This window comes from Entelurus aequoreus, linkage group LG14 (genome assembly GCF_033978785.1).
Source record: "Entelurus aequoreus isolate RoL-2023_Sb linkage group LG14, RoL_Eaeq_v1.1, whole genome shotgun sequence".
NCBI lineage: Eukaryota > Metazoa > Chordata > Actinopteri > Syngnathiformes > Syngnathidae > Entelurus > Entelurus aequoreus.
The window spans coordinates 35,434,085-35,455,821 of NC_084744.1; the positions used below are offsets into that span (position 1 = coordinate 35,434,085).

The 21,737-nt window shown below is 36.7% G+C and overlaps 1 protein-coding gene across 3 annotated transcripts in view; it reads right to left on the reverse strand.

Moving 5' to 3' along the window:
- cop1 (COP1 E3 ubiquitin ligase) overlaps window positions 1–21,737 on the reverse strand; it is a 54,095-nt gene that overhangs the window by 20,152 nt on the left and 12,206 nt on the right. For all 3 annotated transcript variants that reach the window (XM_062070642.1, XM_062070643.1, XM_062070644.1), the window contains 7 exons: window positions 10,329–10,397; window positions 10,144–10,203; window positions 6,150–6,229; window positions 3,834–3,888; window positions 3,643–3,757; window positions 558–693; window positions 333–476 (listed from right to left, as the gene is read on the reverse strand). In XM_062070642.1, the coding sequence (XP_061926626.1) occupies window positions 333–476; window positions 558–693; window positions 3,643–3,757; window positions 3,834–3,888; window positions 6,150–6,229; window positions 10,144–10,203; window positions 10,329–10,397 (659 nt within the window). The remainder of the gene's footprint in view (window positions 1–332; window positions 477–557; window positions 694–3,642; window positions 3,758–3,833; window positions 3,889–6,149; window positions 6,230–10,143; window positions 10,204–10,328; window positions 10,398–21,737) is intronic.

The window sequence follows — 21,737 nt, forward strand, 5'->3', positions numbered from 1 at the left end:
ATATTTTTTAAAAATAATGTAAAAACAAAACATTGTGACTAAGTATTATCATTATTAGTATTTACCTCGTGTACATTCCCATTGGGTTCTTACATTTGACTGTTGTTTTTACAAGATAAATGTGACGGCAAGAAAATCATTGAGTCTTCATGTCCATCATCTCTGTCACCTTACTGATTGAATGATGGATCATGAAACTGGTGGCGCTCCTTGAATTAATGAGCCCACGCTGCCAGTGTTGCAGACAGAGGCTTGTCGAGCGACCCCATCATCCAAAACGCCAGGAAAGAAGGACAAAAACTGGATTTCCTGGCAAAACTTGGAACTCTTACCTGATTTTGGAATTGCAGGTCATTTCATTGACAGGATAGTGGATGTCCACCGCGTCTTGGATCACCGTGCCGTACTCAAACACCTTGATCTTCTTTGTCACGCCGGCAATGGCAAAGTAGTCACAATCTCGGTCAAACTCGATGCTGCAACATAAAAAGTAGGTAGAAGGGTTGATCTGCTGCATCATTCTTATGCTCGCCAATGAGAGCCGATGTCTTTGATACCTGGACACGATACTGGAGCCATTGTAGAGGTCGCTGGCGTAGGAGAGCGTGGCCAAGGGCCTGACAGAGTTGTAGCGCGTGAACTTGGACAGACACTCCTTGAAGTCATCCAGCTGATTCAAGGTCCTGCCTTCATCTGACACACACAAGTCACAGTAGTAGTGCACACCTTCAAAACACTAGCCATCGTTTACAAACAACTAGGAAATGAAGTGTCGCCGGGAATTTCCTGTCAACGCTGAAGAGCCAAAGCCAAAGTAGCGTCAAGTAACAAAAAAATATGAGGAAAATGAGCTAAAAGGGCTAGCATGCTAACAGTACTATGCTAATAATAGCAAATACCAAAATATATGACACTGTAGTTTATACCTGCTAAATTAGTCAGAATGTTTTTTGTGAGCAACAAGTATGAGCTCCAATCACTCTATCACAAAAAAATAAGAGTTGTAGACATTTTTGGAAACTCAAGACAGCCATGACATGATGTTCTTTACAAGTGTATGTACACTTTTGACCACCACTGTGTATATATACTGTGGAACGCCCTCCCTGACCACCTGAGGGCACCACAGACTGGGATGCTTTTAAAAAAGGCTTAAAAACCCTTCTTTTTAAAAAAGCCTTTTTTTAGATATATGCGTGCTAGTTCTACTTTTTAATTTGTATTATCTTTTTATTTATTTTTTAATACACTGTAGCACTTTGAGGTTGTTTGCTCAATGGAAAGTGCTTTTTACAAATAAAATCTATTATTATTATTATTATTACTACATACACAAACATAGTAGGGGTGTAACAGTACGTGTATTTGTATTGAACCGTTTCGGTACGGGGGTTCCGGTTCGGTTCGGAGGTGTATCGAACGAGTTTCCACACGGACATAATAAGTAGCGTAACGCACGTTGTGTAAACAATGCACACCGAGGCACAACACACGGCATGCTAGCAGCTAACGGGCTAGAATAGACTGACCATACGTCCTCTTTTCACCGGACATGTCCTCTTTTGCGGAGCTGTCAGGGCGGAGTTTCTTAAATGCCTCAAATGTCCGGCATTTTGAGTTAGGCTTGCGTGTATTTTCAATGTACGTTCAGGGTTAAGAAGGGGTTAAAAACAAAACAAACAGCAGCATTGGTGAGGGAGGGGCAGAGACAGAGAGAGAGAGAGAGAGAGAGATATGATAAACGCGCATCTGCTTTTTATCCATAGATTTATCACATTTCATTTGTTATTATCTATAGCAGGGGTGTCAAAAGTGTGCCCCGGAGGCCATTTGCGGCCCACAGCTAATGTTTTAAAGGCCCACGGCACATTCTAAAAAGACTAATCAAATAAACAAAAACATAACAAAAGTGAAATAAAAAAGCTTTCAAGGTTAAATGTCATTTAGACAAAGTTGCAATGTTGACTAATAAAACAAAGCTGTTTTTTTTTTCCTTTCAAACTGTCATTGCTCAAAACATAATATTGAATCAAAATCAATGTTATTGTGAATTATTGACCTATCCAAGGTTCCCATTACTTCACATCAAATATTACACTAAGACAAATATTTTTGGTGGAAGATTTTGCAAATTTGGTAAATAAATAACCCAAAAATGTATATTTTGTTGTTTTCTTACTGTACCGAAAATGAACCGAACCGTGACCTCTAAACCGAGGTACGTACCGAACCAACATTTTTGTGTACCGTTACACCCCTAATACATACACATACATACATATATATACTGTACATACACATATATACATATACCGGTACATATATATACACACACATATATATACATATATAAGTATATATACATATATATACATATATATATATATATAAGTATACATATATAAACACTAGGGATGTCCGATAATGGCTTTTTGCCGATATCCGATATTCCGATATTGTCCAACTCTTTAATTACCGATACCGATATCAACCGATACATGCAGTCGTGGAATTAACACATTATTATGCCTAATTTGGACAACCAGGTATGGTGAAGATAAGGTCCTTTTTAAAAAAAATAATAAAATAAGATAACTAAATTAAAAACATTTTCTTGAATAAAAAAGAAAGTAAAACAATATAAAAACAGTTACATAGAAACTAGTAATTAAAGAAAATGAGTAAAATTAACTGTTAAAGGTTAGTACTATTAGTGGAGCAGCAGCACGCACAATCATGTGTGCTTACGGACTGTATCCCTTGCAGACTGTATTGATATATATTGATACATCATGTAGGAACCAGAATATTGATAACAGAAAGAAATGGGGGGAGGGAGGTTTTTTGGGTTGGTGCACTAATTGTAAGTGTATCTTGTGTTTTTTATGTTGATTTAGTAAAAAAAAACAAAAACAAAAACAAAAAAAACCAGATACAGATAATAAAAAAGCCGATACCGATAATTTCCGATATTACATTTTAAAGCATTTATCGTCCGATAATATCTGCCTGCCCTAATAAACACACATACATATATAAGTATATATACATGTACATATATACTGTAAGTATATACATATATAAGTATATATATATATACAGTGGGGCAAAAAAGTATTTAGTCAGCCACCCATTGACAATCAATGGGTGGCTGACTAAATACTTTTTTGCCCCACTGTATATAAGCACACACACACACACGCACACACACACACACACACACGCACACACACACAGAAAGGGTATGAATAAGAATAGTGATTGGGATGTGGATGAAAGTGTGTGTGCAGCTACTATTTCACTGCATTTATCTTTGATATATTTATAAACATTTATATTGTCTTTTAAAAGTCTTAAAAAAGACTGTTATTATACATTATTATGATCATGTCAGTCTTTTCCCATGCCATGATGCCTTTATCATTGAGATGTGTGTGACATGCCAGGGGCCAAGAGGGGCTACATGTGGCCCCCCGCACCACACTTTTGCCTCGATGCTAGTATTAGCTGGTGGACGTGATGTTAACTATGGAAGCAAGCACACTTGTTGACCAAGACAATGACAGAGAGGAGTGTTATTGCAGCTGGAACCAGAAGGCAAGAGTGGGAGAATGACTGGTGTCGGACAGGAAGTGAAAGTACCTGAGATGCGTGACATTTTGTTGGAGAAGTAACACTGCTCGAGATCTTCAAAATGTGCCGTCAACCTTTTCCTGCGTGATGCTAGAGTGCTGTTGTACCACGTCTGTCTCTTGCCCTGCATGACACACGCCACATGACTTTACATATACACATACATGTATACATACATACATACATGCTGCATGATTTACCTGTGTTGTTGCACCAAATCCTGGAGGCGGGTTATAGTCCGGTGACTCAATGATGCTACAGTATAGGAACATATACTATTTTCACATCATGTATATCATTCATACATGTACAAATACACAACATTTCAAGCAAACTTGGTTGACTGAGGCCACACACTGAAGAATGAAGTCATGCGGGGGACATTTGCTTCATTCTACATTTCAAAACCAATCAAATATGTACATTTCTCTAACATTTAGGGCTCCCTTCCAGTTTGGTCCTGGGGACCCGGAAAGTCATACAAATGTTAAAAATATGTCATAATATTGTATATATTTAATTATAACTTCAGGGGCCGTACTTATCAAGCTTCTTAGAGTGCCATTTTACACTTAAGTCCTGAGAATTTGCGAAATGTAGTCCTACTCTCAAACTTAAGAATAAAAGCTTTTTATCAACGTTCTTAAGTCTAAGAATCACTCCTACTCTCCACGATATTTAAGAGACCTTCAGAGGTGTCTTAAGTGGTTAGGAGTTGCCAGCAGGGGATGGCACTGAGGCGAGAGAGACGTGCGCCAACGTTCAGGGAACGGAACAATGTTTTTTTTTTTTTTGATGACGAGCAGCTGATCAAACGGTATCGTTTAGACAGAGCGGATATTATTTTTGTCACAGATTTAATACTTTTCGATTCCTTGTTGATTTCTGCATGTGGCTGCAGTGGGCTAGTATATATAGAGCCACCCACACCAGTTTCAAATTAGTTGCCTAATTAATGAATTGGAAAGAAAATGTTATGACAGTAGCGTATGTGTGTGGCCGTGAGGTGAGTGACGTCAGTGAGTGTGTGGGCGAGAGAAGAGAGGGAGCAGTAGCGTGAGTGCCGGCGGGGACTAGTTTGTTTTGTATTATTTTGTAGTTTGTCAAAATATACACTCCCATTGTCCACTTCAATATTTCCAAGATATTTCTTTATTCTTAGACAAGGGATTCCCTTCCGTGATTGGTCATTTCTGTGGACACAGAAATGACGTCACCTAAAATTGCGTTTACGGCACATAGTAATGTCGTAATTCAGCTCTGAGTGTGACACTTAAGATTCAGTCCTACACTTCGCTGAAAGTGTGAGTAAGACGCTTGATAACTAACTTTTAAGTGCAGCTTTCAGCGAAGAATTTATTTACTCTTAAGTCAACTCTTAGCAGACTTCTTAGGAGTAATTCTAAGAAGCTTGATAAGTACGGCCCCAGATCTTTCTGTTGATTTGAAGTTGTATTCCATTTTCTTGATGTTTGAAGAACATTTTTTTTATTGACAAAAACACAAATACTTTCCCCTAAATAAATTCAAGGTGGAATATTTGATTGGAGCATTAAATATGTCAAACATAACATAACAAAATAGATTTTTATTCTTTTTTATTTTTTTCAGCAATGACAGTTTGATCATTTTGCAATGCAGTCTGTTAAAAATGATGGAAAGCGCCACTGTGACGCTGTGGTCAAAGTTGGAATTGCCACAAAACACTTTTGAAGCTATTTAACACACTGCTGCCGTCTCATGGCTAAAGTGGATAGTGCACCCCCAATGTGTCATGTTTCATGTGTCAGGTGAAGCCCGACAAATGGGGCCCTAAGAAACCTCTCCCTGCTCTATATAGTATTGGGTTTGAAAAGGAAAATATCAAAAAGGCCCCCCCGCATCATTTCATTTTTCAGTGTGCGGCCCTCAGTGGAAAAAGTTTGGACAGACCTGATTTTATATACATACATACTTACAGTACATAAATATACACACATATATACATGCATAGATATAGATATATATACACACAAATATATACTGTATATACATACACATATATATATATAGACACATATATATATATATATATTAGGGCTGTAACAACTAATCGATTAAATCGATTAAAAAAATAGTTGCCGATTAATTTTTTTTATATATAAACCTTTATTTATAAACTGCAACATGTACAAACAGCTGAGAAACAATAATCAAAATAAGTATGGTGCCAGTATGCTGGTTTTTTTCAATAAAATACTAGAAAGGATAGAAATGTAGTTTGTCTATTTTATCCGATTATTAATCGATTAATCGAAGTAATAATCGACAGATTAATTGATTATCAAATTAATCGTTAGTTGCAACCCTAATGTGTATATATATATATACACATACATGTACATATATATGTATGTATATAGATACATACACACACACATATACATATATATATATATATAAAATGGTATAAATATGAGATATTGTGGTTATGGATATTCTACATAGTAGTGCATGATATGATGTATGTAGTGTACCTGCGTGAAGGTGAGGGAGCTTCCACATTGGGCACAGTACACTCTGCCTCCATCTTTGGAGAGTACAGCCCGCTCATTTCCTTGGAAGATACACATATACATCAAATATTACTGCATACATATACATCAAATATTACTGCATACATATACATCAAATATTACTGCATAAATATACATCAAATAATACTGCATACATATACATCAAATATTAGTGCATACATATACATCAAATATTACTGCATACATATACATCAAGTATTACTGCATACATATACATCAAATAATACTGCATACATATACATCAAATATTACTGCATACATATACATCAAATATTACTGCATAAATATACATCAAATAATACTGCATACATATACATCAAATATTAGTGCATACATATACATCAAGTATTACTGCATACATATACATCAAATAATACTGCATACATATACATCAAATATTACTGCATACATATACATCAAATATTACTATCAGATGGGAAGTGATTAAAAACCTCTCAATTACAGCAAATGTTTTTCATCAACATTTAATAATAAAAGCATCTTCTTTATTAATGATATTCATTAGATGTATTACATGGTGGACACACATCATTTACCACAAGCCTTTACTCTGTCAAAGTATTCAACATGGAGGGACTTTGTGTTTGTTTCTTTCTGTTAGTTGGCTATGAAGACTTCCACTTGTGTGACAATGTGGTAGTGAGCAGTACACTGAGTACTAGTTAACAACACAGTGATTTAGTTGTGTGACAATGTGGTAGTGAGCAGTAGACATGACAATACATTTAACTAGTAGTATCTACATGTCTGAGTACTAGTTAACAACACAGTGATTTAGTTGTGTGACAATGTGGTAGTGAGCAGTAGACATGACAATACATTTAACTAGTACTATCTACATGTGTGAGTACTAGTTAACAACAGTGATTTAGTTGTGTGACAATGTGGTAGTGAGCAGTAGACATGACAATACATTTAACTAGTAGTATCTACATGTCTGAGTACTAGTTAACAACACAGTGATTTAGTTGTGTGACAATGTGGTAGTGAGCAGTAGACATGACAATACATTTAACTAGTACTATCTATATGTCTGAGTACTAGTTAACAACAGTGATTTAGTTGTGTGACAATGTGGTAGTGAGCAGTACACATGACAATACATTTAACTAGTAGTATCTACATGTCTGAGTACTGGTTAACAACAAAGTGATTTAGTTGTGTGACAATGTGGTAGTGAGCAGTAGACATGACAATACATTTAACTAGTACTATGTACATGTCTGAGTACTAGTTAACAACACAGTGATTTAGTTGTGTGACAATGTGGTAGTGAGCAGTAGACATGACAATACATTTAACTAGTACTATCTACATGTCTCAGTACTAATTAACAACACAGTGATTTAGTTGTGTGACAATGTGGTAGTGAGCAGTAGACATGACAATACATTTAACTAGTACTATCTACATGTCTGAGTACTGTGGTTGTTTTTAAAGGGCTTTATAAATAAAGTTGGTATGGTATGGTATGGTATGGTTAACAACAAAGTGATTTAGTTGTGTGACAATGTGGTAGTGAGCAGTACACATCACAATACATTTAACTAGTAGTATCTACATGTCTGAGTACTAGTTAACAACAGTGATTTAGTTGTGTGACAATGTGGTAGTGAGCAGTAGACATGACAATACATTTAACTAGTAGTATCTACATGTCTGAGTACTGGTTAACAACACAGTGATTTAGTTGTGTGACAATGTGGTAGTGAGCAGTAGACATGACAATACATTTAACTAGTACTATCTACATGTCTGAGTACTGGTTAACAACAAAGTGATTTAGTTGTTTGACAATGTGGTAGTGAGCAGTAGACATGACAATACATTTAACTAGTACTATGTACATGTCTGAGTACTAGTTAACAACACAGTGATTTAGTTGTTTGACAATGTGGTAGTGAGCAGTAGACATGACAATACATTGAACTAGTACTATGTACATGTCTGAGTACTAGTTAACAACACAGTGATTTAGTTGTGTGACAATGTGGTAGTGAGCAGTACACATGACAATACATTTAACTAGTACTATCTACATGTCTGAGTACTGGTTAACAACAAAGTGATTTAGTTGTGTGACAATGTGGTAGTGAGCAGTACACATCACAATACATTTAACTAGTAGTATCTACATGTCTGAGTACTAGTTAACAACAAAGTGATTTAGTTGTGTGACAATGTGGTAGTGAGCAGTACACATGACAATACATTTAACTAGTAGTATCTACATGTCTGAGTACTGGTTAACAACACAGTGATTTAGTTGTGTGACAATGTGGTAGTGAGCAGTAGACATGACAATACATTTAACTAGTACTATCTACATGTCTGAGTACTAATTAACAACACAGTGATTTAGTTGTGTGACAATGTGGTAGTGAGCAGTAGACATGACAATACATTTAACTAGTACTATCTACATGTCTGAGTACTGGTTAACAACAAAGTGATTTAGTTGTGTGACAATGTGGTAGTGAGCAGTACACATGGCAATACATTTAACTAGTACTATCTACATGTCTGAGTACTAGTTAACAACACAGTGATTTAGTTGTGTGACAATGTGGTAGTGAGCAGTACACATGACAATACATTTAACTAGTACTATCTACATGTCTGAGTACTACCTAACAACACAGTGATTTAGTTGTGTGACAATGTGGTAGTGAGCAGTACACATGACAATACATTTAACTAGTACTATGTACATGTCTGAGTACTAGTTAACAACACAGTGATTTAGTTGTGTGACAATGTGGTAGTGAGCAGTAGACATGACAATACATTTAACTAGTACTATCTACATGTCTGAGTACTAGTTAACAACACAGTGATTTAGTTGTGTGACAATGTGGTAGTGAGCAGTAGACATGACAATACATTTAACTAGTAGTATCTACATGTCTGAGTACTAGTTAACAACACAGTGATTTAGTTGTGTGACAATGTGGTAGTGAGCAGTAGACATGACAATACATTTAACTAGTAGTATCTACATGTCTGAGTATTTGTTAACAACAGTGATTTAGTTGTGTGACAATGTGGTAGTGAGCAGTAGACATGACAATACATTTAACTAGTACTATCTACATGCCTGAGTACTAGTTAACAACACAGTGATTTAGTTGTGTGACAATGTGGTAGTGAGCAGTAGACATGACAATACATTTAACTAGTACTATCTACATGTCTGAGTACTAGTTAACAACACAGTGATTTAGTTGTGTGACAATGTGGTAGTGAGCAGTAGACATGACAATACATTTAACTAGTAGTATCTACATGTCTGAGTACTAGTTAACAACACAGTGATTTAGTTGTGTGACAATGTGGTAGTGAGCAGTAGACATGACAATACATTTAACTAGTACTATCTACATGTCTGAGTACTAGTTAACAACAGTGATTTAGTTGTGTGACAATGTGGTAGTGAGCAGTAGACATGACAATACATTTACTCTACCAGTACTAGTAGTATGTACTAGTACTGGTAGACCTACTCAGTGGCCTAGTGGTTAGAGTGTCCGCCCTGAGATGGGTAGGTTGTGAGTTCAAACCCCGGCCGAGTCATACCAAAGACAATAAAAATGGGAGCCATTACCTCCCTGCTTGGCACTCAGCATCAAGGCTTGGAATTGGGGGTTAAATCACCAAAAATTATTCCCGGGCGCGGCACCCGCTGCTGCTCACTGCTCCCCTCACCTCCCAGGGGGCGATCAAGGGTGATGGGTCAAATGCAGAGAATAATTTTGCCACACCTCGTGTGTGTGTGTGTGACTATCATTGCTACTTGAACTTTTTTTTAATCTACATGTCTGATTAGCAAGACTCATCCCTCCTGCTCCATCTTCTTATTGTCTGGCAGAGCTAACATCTATGGAAGACACAAATAAATGAAGAATCATGTTACCTCAACACGCTTGATGTCCTCCTCAAGGAAGTTGAGCTCCTTCTGGAGCTGCTCCAGTTGCTGCCGACAAACCAAAGTGGCCTCATTTCTTACTCATTCAGAAGCAGGTAACATTTCATATTCATAAGTAGCAGTAATATTGTTTCATAATCATAAGCAGCAGTAATATGGTTTCATATTCATACCTCTCTTTTGTTCCTCCGGGCCTCGTTAAGAAACTCCATGAGGATCTGTCTCTGAGCGGCTTGTGACTCCTGCAGGACACAAAGATGGTGGATGACATCATCATTCTAAACACACTAACATGACATACTGTATATACAACTTGGGACTCCTGCATGGTGGATGACATCATCATTCTAAACACACTAACAGGACATACTGTATATACAACTTGGGACTCCTGCATGGTGGATGACATCATCATTCTAAACACATTAACATGACATACTGTATATACAACTTGGGACTCCTGCATGGTGGATGACATCATCATTCTAAACACACTAACAGGACATACTGTATATACAACTTGGGACTCCTGCATGGTGGATGACATCATCATTCTAAACACACTAACATGACATACTGTATATACAACTTGGGACTCCTGCATGGTGGATGACATCATCATTCTAAACACATTAACATGACATACTATATACAACTTGGGACTCCTGCATGGTGGATGACATCATCATTCTAAACACACTAACAGGACATACTGTATATACAACTTGGGACTCCTGCATGGTGGATGACATCATCATTCTAAACACACTAACAGGACATACTGTGTATACAACTTGGGACTCCTGCATGGTGGATGACATCATCATTCTAAACACACTAACATGACATACTGTATATACAACTTGGGACTCCTGCATGGTGGATGACATCATCATTCTAAACACACTAACATGACATACTGTATATATAACTTGGGACTCCTGCATGGTGGATGACATCATCATTCTAAACACACTAACATGACATACTGTGTGTACAACTTGGGACTCCTGCATGGTGGATGACATCATCATTCTAAACACACTAACATGACATACTGTGTATACAACTTGGGACTCCTGCATGGTGGATGACATCATCATTCTAAACACACTAACATGACATACTGTATATACAACTTGGGACTCCTGCATGGTGGATGACATCATCATTCTAAACACACTAACATGACATACTGTATATACAACTTGGGACTCCTGCATGGTGGATGACATCATCATTCTAAACACACTAACATGACATACTGTATATACAACTTGGGACTCCTGCAGGACACAAAGATGGTGGATGACATCACAATATTGTGTGTTTGTACATGTGAATATTTACCAATAATGTTGTGTATTTGCTAATATTGTGTGTGTAAATGTGAATATTTACCAATAATGTTGTGTATTTTCTAATATTGTGTGTGTAAATGTGAATATTTACCAATAATGTGTGTGTATTTCCCAATATTGTGTGTATATGTGAGTATTTGCTAGTATTGTGTGTGTGTATATGTGAGTATTTACTAATATTGTGTGGGTGTATATGTGAGTATTTACTAATATTGTGTGTGCATGTGAATATTTACAATTATCATGTGTGTGTATACTTGAATTTCTGTTAATAGTGTGTGTATATGTGAGTATTTGCCAACAGTGTGTGTGTATATGTGAAAATGTACCAATAATGTGTGTGTGTTTGCTAATATTGTGTGTGTATATGTGAATATTTGCTAGTATTGTGTGTGTATATGTGAGTATTTGCTAGTATTGTGTGTGTATATGTGAGTATTTGCTAGTATTGTGTGTGTGTGTGTAGGGGTGTAACGGTACGTGTATTTGTATTGAACCGTACGAGGGTTTCGGTTTGATTCGGAGGTGTGCCGAACGAGTTTCCACACGAACATATTAAGTAGCTGCCTAAGCCAAAGTCTTAACAAGCTGCTCCGCTTTGTTCTGCCTGTCTCTGTCAGTCCTCTACACAACATCCGGCATTGTCACACCCACACAACCATCTGATTGGTTACACGCAGAGCGGTAACAGCCAATCAGCAGTGCGTATTCAGAGCGCATGGAGTCTCGCGTCGGCATGAGCAGGTAGGTGTTTAGCAGGTAATCATCAGGCAGCGGACTCTCCCCAAATGATAATAAACACCTCCCAGTCAACTACTAGTAACATCACTATGAGCCCGTTGACCTTCTAGAAATACAAACTGCAGCTCAACTCGCTCGCAGTCCTGGCTTGAGGTGAAGGCTAATTAGCTTTTAGCGTAACGTTAGCTCATTTTGCTCTGTGTGTGTGTGTTACGAACAGCAAAGCCCTGACTGTCTGTTATTTCACTTGACCTTTTTCTGTGTTGATTGAGCTGTATTGAAGCAGCAAAAAAGGACATTATGTTAAAGGAAGAGTTTCTGTCTCTGATAGTTGATATAATAATGTAAGTGCATCATTAAGCCTACATGAACTCCATGGTGTTCAGGGATGAATAGTCTCTCCTATTGCTATTCTACTATTTTTTCAGCTATAGTTACATGAATCATTAGTAATGCAGCAGCCTAGTTTTGAATGGCAGGGTCCCTGCTATCACATGTTGATAATAATATAACATTTACATCATAAAAATCAACTACAGGCTTCCCAAATGCTGTAATAAATTAAGCAAGATGAGTTGACTTGAAACTGTTTAATGTTGCACTTTTTATATGTAGAAGAAAAGTTGTGTCATTATATTTAATCTGAGCAACAACTTGAGGCAGTTTAATGTTGATTAACGTGGGCAGAATTATTATAGTGTTCCCAATGTTAAAAGGATGAAGCCATTGTTTACAAATTTGGTAAATAAATAACCAAAAAAATTATATTTTGTTGTTTTCTTACTGTACCGAAAATGAACCGAACCATGACCTCTAAACCGAGGTACGTACTGAACCAAAATTTTTGTGTACCATTACACCCCTGTGTGTGTGTATACGTGAGTATTTACTAATATTGTGTGTGCATGTGAATATTTACAATTATCGTGTGTGTATACTTGAATTTCTGTTAATAGTGTGTGTATACGTGAGTATTTGCCAACGGTGTGTGTGTATATGTGAAAATGTACCAATAATGTGTGTGTATTTGCTAACAGTGTGTGTGTATATGTGAATATTTGCTGAGGTGTGTGTATTAGCTGCTATTCTATCCTAATATGAACGTGTGTGAGGTGTGTGTATTAGCTGCTATTCTATCCTAATATGAATGTGTGTGAGGTGTGTGTATTAGCTGCTATTCTATCCTAATATGAATGTGTGTGAGGTGTGTGTATTAGCTGCTATTCTATCCTAATATGAATGTGTGTGAGGTGTGTGTATTAGCTGCTATTCTATCCTAATATGAATGTGTGTGTATTAGCTGCTATTCTATCCTAATATGAATGTGTGTATTAGCTGCTATTCTATCCTAATATGAATGTGTGTGTATTAGCTGCTATTCTATCCTAATATGAATGTGTGTGTATTAGCTGCTATTCTATCCTAATATGAATGTGTGTATTAGCTGCTATTCTATCCTAATATGAATGTGTGTATTAGCTGCTATTCTATCCTAATATGAACGTGTGTGAGGTGTGTGTATTAGCTGCTATTCTATCCTAATATGAATGTGTGTGAGGTGTGTGTATTAGCTGCTATTCTATCCTAATATGAATGTGTGTGAGGTGTGTGTATTAGCTGCTGTTCTATCCTAATATGAATGTGTGTGAGGTGTGTGTATTAGCTGCTATTCTATCCTAATATGAATGTGTGTGAGGTGTGTGTATTAGCTGCTATTCTATCCTAATATGAATGTGTGTGAGGTGTGTGTATTAGCTGCTATTCTATCCTAATATGAATGTGTGTGAGGTGTGTGTATTAGCTGCCATTCTATCCTAATATGAATGTGTGTGAGGTGTGTGTATTAGCTGCTATTCTATCCTAATATGAATGTGTGTGAGGTGTGTGTATTAGCTGCCATTCTATCCTAATATGAATGTGTGTGAGGTGTGTGTATTAGCTGCTATTCTATCCTAATATGAATGTGTGTGAGGTGTGTGTATTAGCTGCCATTCTATCCTAATATGAATGTGTGTGAGGTGTGTGTATTAGCTGCTATTCTATCCTAATATGAATGTGTGTGAGGTGTGTGTATTAGCTGCCATTCTATCCTAATATGAATGTGTGTGTATTAGCTGCTATTCTATCCTAATATGAATGTGTGTGAGGTGAGTGTATTAGCTGCTATTCTATCCTAATATGAATGTGTGTGAGGTGAGTGTATTAGCTGCTATTCTATCCTAATATGAATGTGTGTGAGGTGAGTGTATTAGCTGCTATTCTATCCTAATATGAATGTGTGTGAGGTGTGTGTATTAGCTGCTATTCTATCCTAATATGAATGTGTGTGAGGTGTGTGTATTAGCTGCTATTCTATCCTAATATGAATGTGTGTGAGGTGTGTGTATTAGCTGCTATTCTATCCTAATATAAATGTGTGTATTAGCTGCTATTCTATCCTAATATGAATGTGTGTATTAGCTGCTATTCTATCCTAATATGAACGTGTGTGAGGTGTGTGTATTAGCTGCTATTCTATCCTAATATGAATGTGTGTGAGGTGTGTGTATTAGCTGCTATTCTATCCTAATATGAATGTGTGTGAGGTGTGTGTATTAGCTGCTGTTCTATCCTAATATGAATGTGTGTGAGGTGTGTGTATTAGCTGCTATTCTATCCTAATATGAATGTGTGTGAGGTGTGTGTATTAGCTGCTGTTCTATCCTAATATGAATGTGTGTGAGGTGTGTGTATTAGCTGCTATTCTATCCCAATATGAATGTGTGTGAGGTGTGTGTATTAGCTGCTATTCTATCCTAATATGAATGTGTGTGAGGTGTGTGTATTAGCTGCTATTCTATCCTAATATGAATGTGTGTGAGGTGTGTGTATTAGCTGCTATTCTATCCTAATATGAATGTGTGTGAGGTGTGTGTATTAGCTGCTATTCTATCCTAATATGAATGTGTGTGAGGTGTGTGTATTAGCTGCTATTCTATCCTAATATGAATGTGTGTGAGGTGTGTGTATTAGCTGTTATTCTATCCTAATATGAATGTGTGTGAGGTGTGTGTATTAGCTGCTATTCTATCCTAATATGAATGTGTGTGAGGTGTGTGTATTAGCTGTTATTCTATCCTAATATGAATGTGTGTGAGGTGTGTGTATTAGCTGCTATTCTATCCTAATATGAATGTGTGTGAGGTGTGTGTATTAGCTGTTATTCTATCCTAATATGAATGTGTGTGAGGTGTGTGTATTAGCTGCTATTCTATCCTAATATGAATGTGTGTGAGGTGTGTGTATTAGCTGCTATTCTATCCTAACATGAATGTGTGTGAGGTGTGTGTATTAGCTGCTATTCTATCCTAATATGAATGTGTGTGAGGTGTGTGTATTAGCTGCTATTCTATCCTAATATGAATGTGTGTGAGGTGTGTGTATTAGCTGCTATTCTATCCTAATATGAATGTGTGTGAGGTGTGTGTATTAGCTGCTATTCTATCCTAATATGAATGTGTGTATTAGCTGCTATTCTATCCTAATATGAATGTGTGTGAGGTGTGTGTATTAGCTGTTATTCTATCCTAATATGAATGTGTGTGAGGTGTGTGTATTAGCTGCTATTCTATCCTAATATGAATGTGTGTGAGGTGTGTGTATTAGCTGTTATTCTATCCTACTATGAATGTGTGTGAGGTGTGTGTATTAGCTGTTATTCTATCCTAATATGAATGTGTGTGAGGTGTGTGTATTAGCTGCTATTCTATCCTAATATGAATGTGTGTGAGGTGTGTGTATTAGCTGCTATTCTATCCTAATATGAAAGTGTGTGAGGTGTGTGTATTAGCTGCTATTCTATCCTAATATGAATGTGTGTGAGGTGTGTGTATTAGCTGCTATTCTATCCTAATATGAATGTGTGTGAGGTGTGTGTATTAGCTGCTATTCTATCCTAATATGAATGTGTGTGAGGTGTGTGTATTAGCTGCTATTCTATCCTAATATGAATGTGTGTGAGGTGTGTGTATTAGCTGCTGTTATATCCTAATATGAATGTGTGTGAGGTGTGTGTATTAGCTGTTATTCTATCCTAATATGAATGTGTGTGAGGTGTGTGTATTAGCTGCTATTCTATCCTAATATGAATGTGTGTGAGGTGTGTGTATTAGCTGTTATTCTATCCTAATATGAATGTGTGTGAGGTGTGTGTATTAGCTGCTATTCTATCCTAATATGAATGTGTGTGAGGTGTGTGTATTAGCTGTTATTCTATCCTAATATGAATGTGTGTGAGGTGTGTGTATTAGCTGCTGTTATATCCTAATATGAATGTGTGTGAGGTGTGTGTATTAGCTGCTATTCTATCCTAATATGAATGTGTGTGAGGTGTGTGTATTAGCTGCTATTCTATCCTAATATGAACGTGTGTGAGGTGTGTGTATTAGCTGCTATTCTATCCTAATATGAATGTGTGTGAGGTGTGTGTATTAGCTGCTATTCTATCCTAATATGAATGTGTGTATTAGCTGCTATTCTATCCTAATATGAATGTGTGTGAGGTGTGTGTATTAGCTGTTATTCTATCCTAATATGAATGTGTGTGAGGTGTGTGTATTAGCTGCTATTCTATCCTAATATGAATGTGTGTGAGGTGTGTGTATTAGCTGCTATTCTATCCTAACATGAATGTGTGTGAGGTGTGTGTATTAGCTGCTATTCTATCCTAATATGAATGTGTGTGAGGTGTGTGTATTAGCTGCTATTCTATCCTAATATGAATGTGTGTGAGGTGTGTGTATTAGCTGCTATTCTATCCTAATATGAATGTGTGTGAGGTGTGTGTATTAGCTGCTATTCTATCCTAATATGAATGTGTGTGAGGTGTGTGTATTAGCTGCTATTCTATCCTAATATGAATGTGTGTGAGGTGTGTGTATTAGCTGTTATTCTATCCTAATATGAATGTGTGTGAGGTGTGTGTATTAGCTGCTATTCTATCCTAATATGAATGTGTGTGAGGTGTGTGTATTAGCTGTTATTCTATCCTAATATGAATGTGTGTGAGGTGTGTGTATTAGCTGCTATTCTATCCTAATATGAATGTGTGTGAGGTGTGTGTATTAGCTGTTATTCTATCCTACTATGAATGTGTGTGAGGTGTGTGTATTAGCTGTTATTCTATCCTAATATGAATGTGTGTGAGGTGTGTGTATTAGCTGCTATTCTATCCTAATATGAATGTGTGTGAGGTGTGTGTATTAGCTGCTATTCTATCCTAATATGAATGTGTGTGAGGTGTGTGTATTAGCTGCTATTCTATCCTAATATGAATGTGTGTGAGGTGTGTGTATTAGCTGTTATTCTATCCTAATATGAATGTGTGTGAGGTGTGTGTATTAGCTGCTATTCTATCCTAATATGAATGTGTGTGAGGTGTGTGTATTAGCTGCTATTCTATCCTAATATGAATGTGTGTGAGGTGTGTGTATTAGCTGCTATTCTATCCTAATATGAATGTGTGTGAGGTGTGTGTATTAGCTGCTATTCTATCCTAATATGAATGTGTGTGAGGTGTGTGTATTAGCTGCTGTTATATCCTAATATGAATGTGTGTGAGGTGTGTGTATTAGCTGTTATTCTATCCTAATATGAATGTGTGTGAGGTGTGTGTATTAGCTGCTATTCTATCCTAATATGAATGTGTGTGAGGTGTGTGTATTAGCTGTTATTCTATCCTAATATGAATGTGTGTGAGGTGTGTGTATTAGCTGCTATTCTATCCTAATATGAATGTGTGTGAGGTGTGTGTATTAGCTGCTATTCTATCCTAATATGAATGTGTGTGAGGTGTGTGTATTAGCTGCTGTTATATCCTAATATGAATGTGTGTGAGGTGTGTGTATTAGCTGCTATTCTATCCTAATATGAATGTGTGTGAGGTGTGTGTATTAGCTGCTATTCTATCCTAATATGAACGTGTGTGAGGTGTGTGTATTAGCTGCTATTCTATCCTAATATGAATGTGTGTGAGGTGTGTGTATTAGCTGCTATTCTATCCTAATATGAATGTGTGTGAGGTGTGTGTATTAGCTGCTATTCTATCCTAATATGAATGTGTGTGAGGTGTGTGTATTAGCTGCTATTCTATCCTAATATGAATGTGTGTGAGGTGTGTGTATTAGCTGCTATTCTATCCTAATATGAATGTGTGTGAGGTGTGTGTATTAGCTGCTATTCTATCCTAATATGAATGTGTGTGAGGTGTGTGTATTAGCTGCTGTTATATCCTAATATGAATGTGTGTGAGGTGTGTGTATTAGCTGCTATTCTATCCTAATATGAATGTGTGTGAGGTGTGTGTATTAGCTGCTATTCTATCCTAATATGAATGTGTGTGAGGTGTGTGTATTAGCTGCTATTATATCCTAATATGAATGTGTGTATTAGCTGCTATTCTATCCTAATATGAATGTGTGTGTATTAGCTGCTATTCTATCCTAATATGAATGTGTGTATTAGCTGCTATTCTATCATAATATGAATGTGTGTGTATTAGCTGCTATTCTATCCTAATATGAATGTGTGTGAGGTGTGTGTATTAGCTGCTATTCTATCCTAATATGAATGTGTGTGAGGTGTGTGTATTAGCTGCTATTCTATCCTAATATAAATGTGTGTGAGGTGTGTGTATTAGCTGCTATTCTATCCTAATATGAATGTGTGTGAGGTGTGTGTATTAGCTGCTATTCTATCCTAATATGAATGTGTGTGAGGTGTGTGTATTAGCTGCTATTCTATCCTAATATGAATGTGTGTGAGGTGTGTGTATTAGCTGCTGTTATATCCTAATATGAATGTGTGTGAGGTGTGTGTATTAGCTGTTATTCTATCCTAATATGAATGTGTGTGAGGTGTGTGTATTAGCTGCTATTCTATCCTAATATGAATGTGTGTGAGGTGTGTGTATTAGCTGTTATTCTATCCTAATATGAATGTGTGTGAGGTGTGTGTATTAGCTGCTATTCTATCCTAATATGAATGTGTGTGAGGTGTGTGTATTAGCTGTTATTCTATCCTAATATGAATGTGTGTGAGGTGTGTGTATTAGCTGCTATTCTATCCTAATATGAATGTGTGTGAGGTGTGTGTATTAGCTGCTATTCTATCCTAATATGAATGTGTGTGAGGTGTGTGTATTAGCTGCTATTCTATCCTAATATGAACGTGTGTGAGGTGTGTGTATTAGCTGCTATTCTATCCTAATATGAATGTGTGTGAGGTGTGTGTATTAGCTGCTATTCTATCCTAATATGAATGTGTGTGAGGTGTGTGTATTAGCTGCTGTTATATCCTAATATGATTGTGTGTGAGGTGTGTGTATTAGCTGCTATTCTATCCTAATATGAATGTGTGTGAGGTGTGTGTATTAGCTGCTATTCTATCCTAATATGAATGTGTGTGAGGTGTGTGTATTAGCTGCTATTCTATCCTAATATGAATGTGTGTGAGGTGTGTGTATTAGCTGCTATTCTATCCTAATATGAATGAGTGTGAGGTGTGTGTATTAGCTGTTATTCTATCCTAATATGAATGTGTGTGAGGTGTGTGTATTAGCTGCTATTCTATCCTAATATGAATGTGTGTGAGGTGTGTGTATTAGCTGCTGTTATATCCTAATATGAATGTGTGTGAGGTGTGTGTATTAGCTGCTATTCTATCCTAATATGAATGTGTGTGAGGTGTGTGTATTAGCTGCTATTATATCCTAATATGAATGTGTGTATTAGCTGCTATTCTATCCTAATATGAATGTGTGTATTAGCTGCTATTCTATCCTAATATGAATGTGTGTGTATTAGCTGCTATTCTATCCTAATATGAACGTGTGTGAGGTGTGTGTATTAGCTGCTATTCTATCCTAATATGAACATGTGTGAGGTGTGTGTATTAGCTGCTATTCTATCCTAATATGAATGTGTGTGAGGTGTGTGTATTAGCTGCTATTCTATCCTAATATGAACGTGTGTGAGGTGTGTGTATTAGCTGCTATTCTATCCTAATATGAACGTGTGTGAGGTGTGTGTATTAGCTGCTATTCTATCCTAATATGAACGTGTGTGAGGTGTGTGTATTAGCTGCTATTCTATCCTAATATGAATGTGTGTATTAGCTGCTATTCTATCCTAATATGAATGTGTGTATTAGCTGCTATTCTATCCTAATATGAACGTGTGTGAGGTGTGTGTATTAGCTGCTATTCTATCCTAATATGAACGTGTGTGAGGTGTGTGTATTAGCTGCTATTCTATCCTAATATGAACGTGTGTGAGGTGTGTGTATTAGCTGCTATTCTATCCTAATATGAACGTGTGTGAGGTGTGTGTATTAGCTGCTATTCTATCCTAATATGAATGTGTGTATTAGCTGCTATTCTATCCTAATAGGAACGTGTGAGGTGTGTGTATTAGCTGCTATTCTATCCTAATATGAACGTGTGTGAGGTGTGTGTATTAGCTGCTATTCTATCCTAATATGAATGTGTGTGAGGTGTGTGTATTAGCTGCTATTCTATCCTAATATGAATGTGTGTGAGGTGTGTGTATTAGCTGCTATTCTATCCTAATATGAACGTGTGTGAGGTGTGTGTATTAGCTGCTATTCTATCCTAATATGAACGTGTGTGAGGTGTGTGTATTAGCTGCTATTCTATCCTAATATGAACGTGTGTGAGGTGTGTGTATTAGCTGCTATTCTATCCTAATATGAATGTGTGTATTAGCTGCTATTCTATCCTAATAGGAACGTGTGAGGTGTGTGTATTAGCTGCTATTCTATCCTAATATGAACGTGTGTGAGGTGTGTGTATTAGCTGCTATTCTATCCTAATATGAATGTGTGTGAGGTGTGTGTATTAGCTGCTATTCTATCCTAATATGAATGTGTGTGAGGTGTGTTTATTAGCTGCTATTCTATCCTAATATGAATGTGTGTGAGGTGTGTGTATTAGCTGCTATTCTATCCTAATATGAATGTGTGTGAGGTGTGTGTATTAGCTGCTGTTATATCCTAATATGATTGTGTGTGAGGTGTGTGTATTAGCTGCTATTCTATCCTAATATGAATGTGTGTGAGGTGTGTGTATTAGCTGCTATTCTATCCTAATATGAATGTGTGTGAGGTGTGTGTATTAGCTGCTATTCTATCCTAATATGAATGTGTGTGAGGTGTGTGTATTAGCTGCTATTCTATCCTAATATGAATGAGTGTGAGGTGTGTGTATTAGCTGTTATTCTATCCTAATATGAATGTGTGTGAGGTGTGTGTATTAGCTGCTATTCTATCCTAATATGAATGTGTGTGAGGTGTGTGTATTAGCTGCTGTTATATCCTAATATGAATGTGTGTGAGGTGTGTGTATTAGCTGCTATTCTATCCTAATATGAATGTGTGTGAGGTGTGTGTATTAGCTGCTATTATATCCTAATATGAATGTGTGTA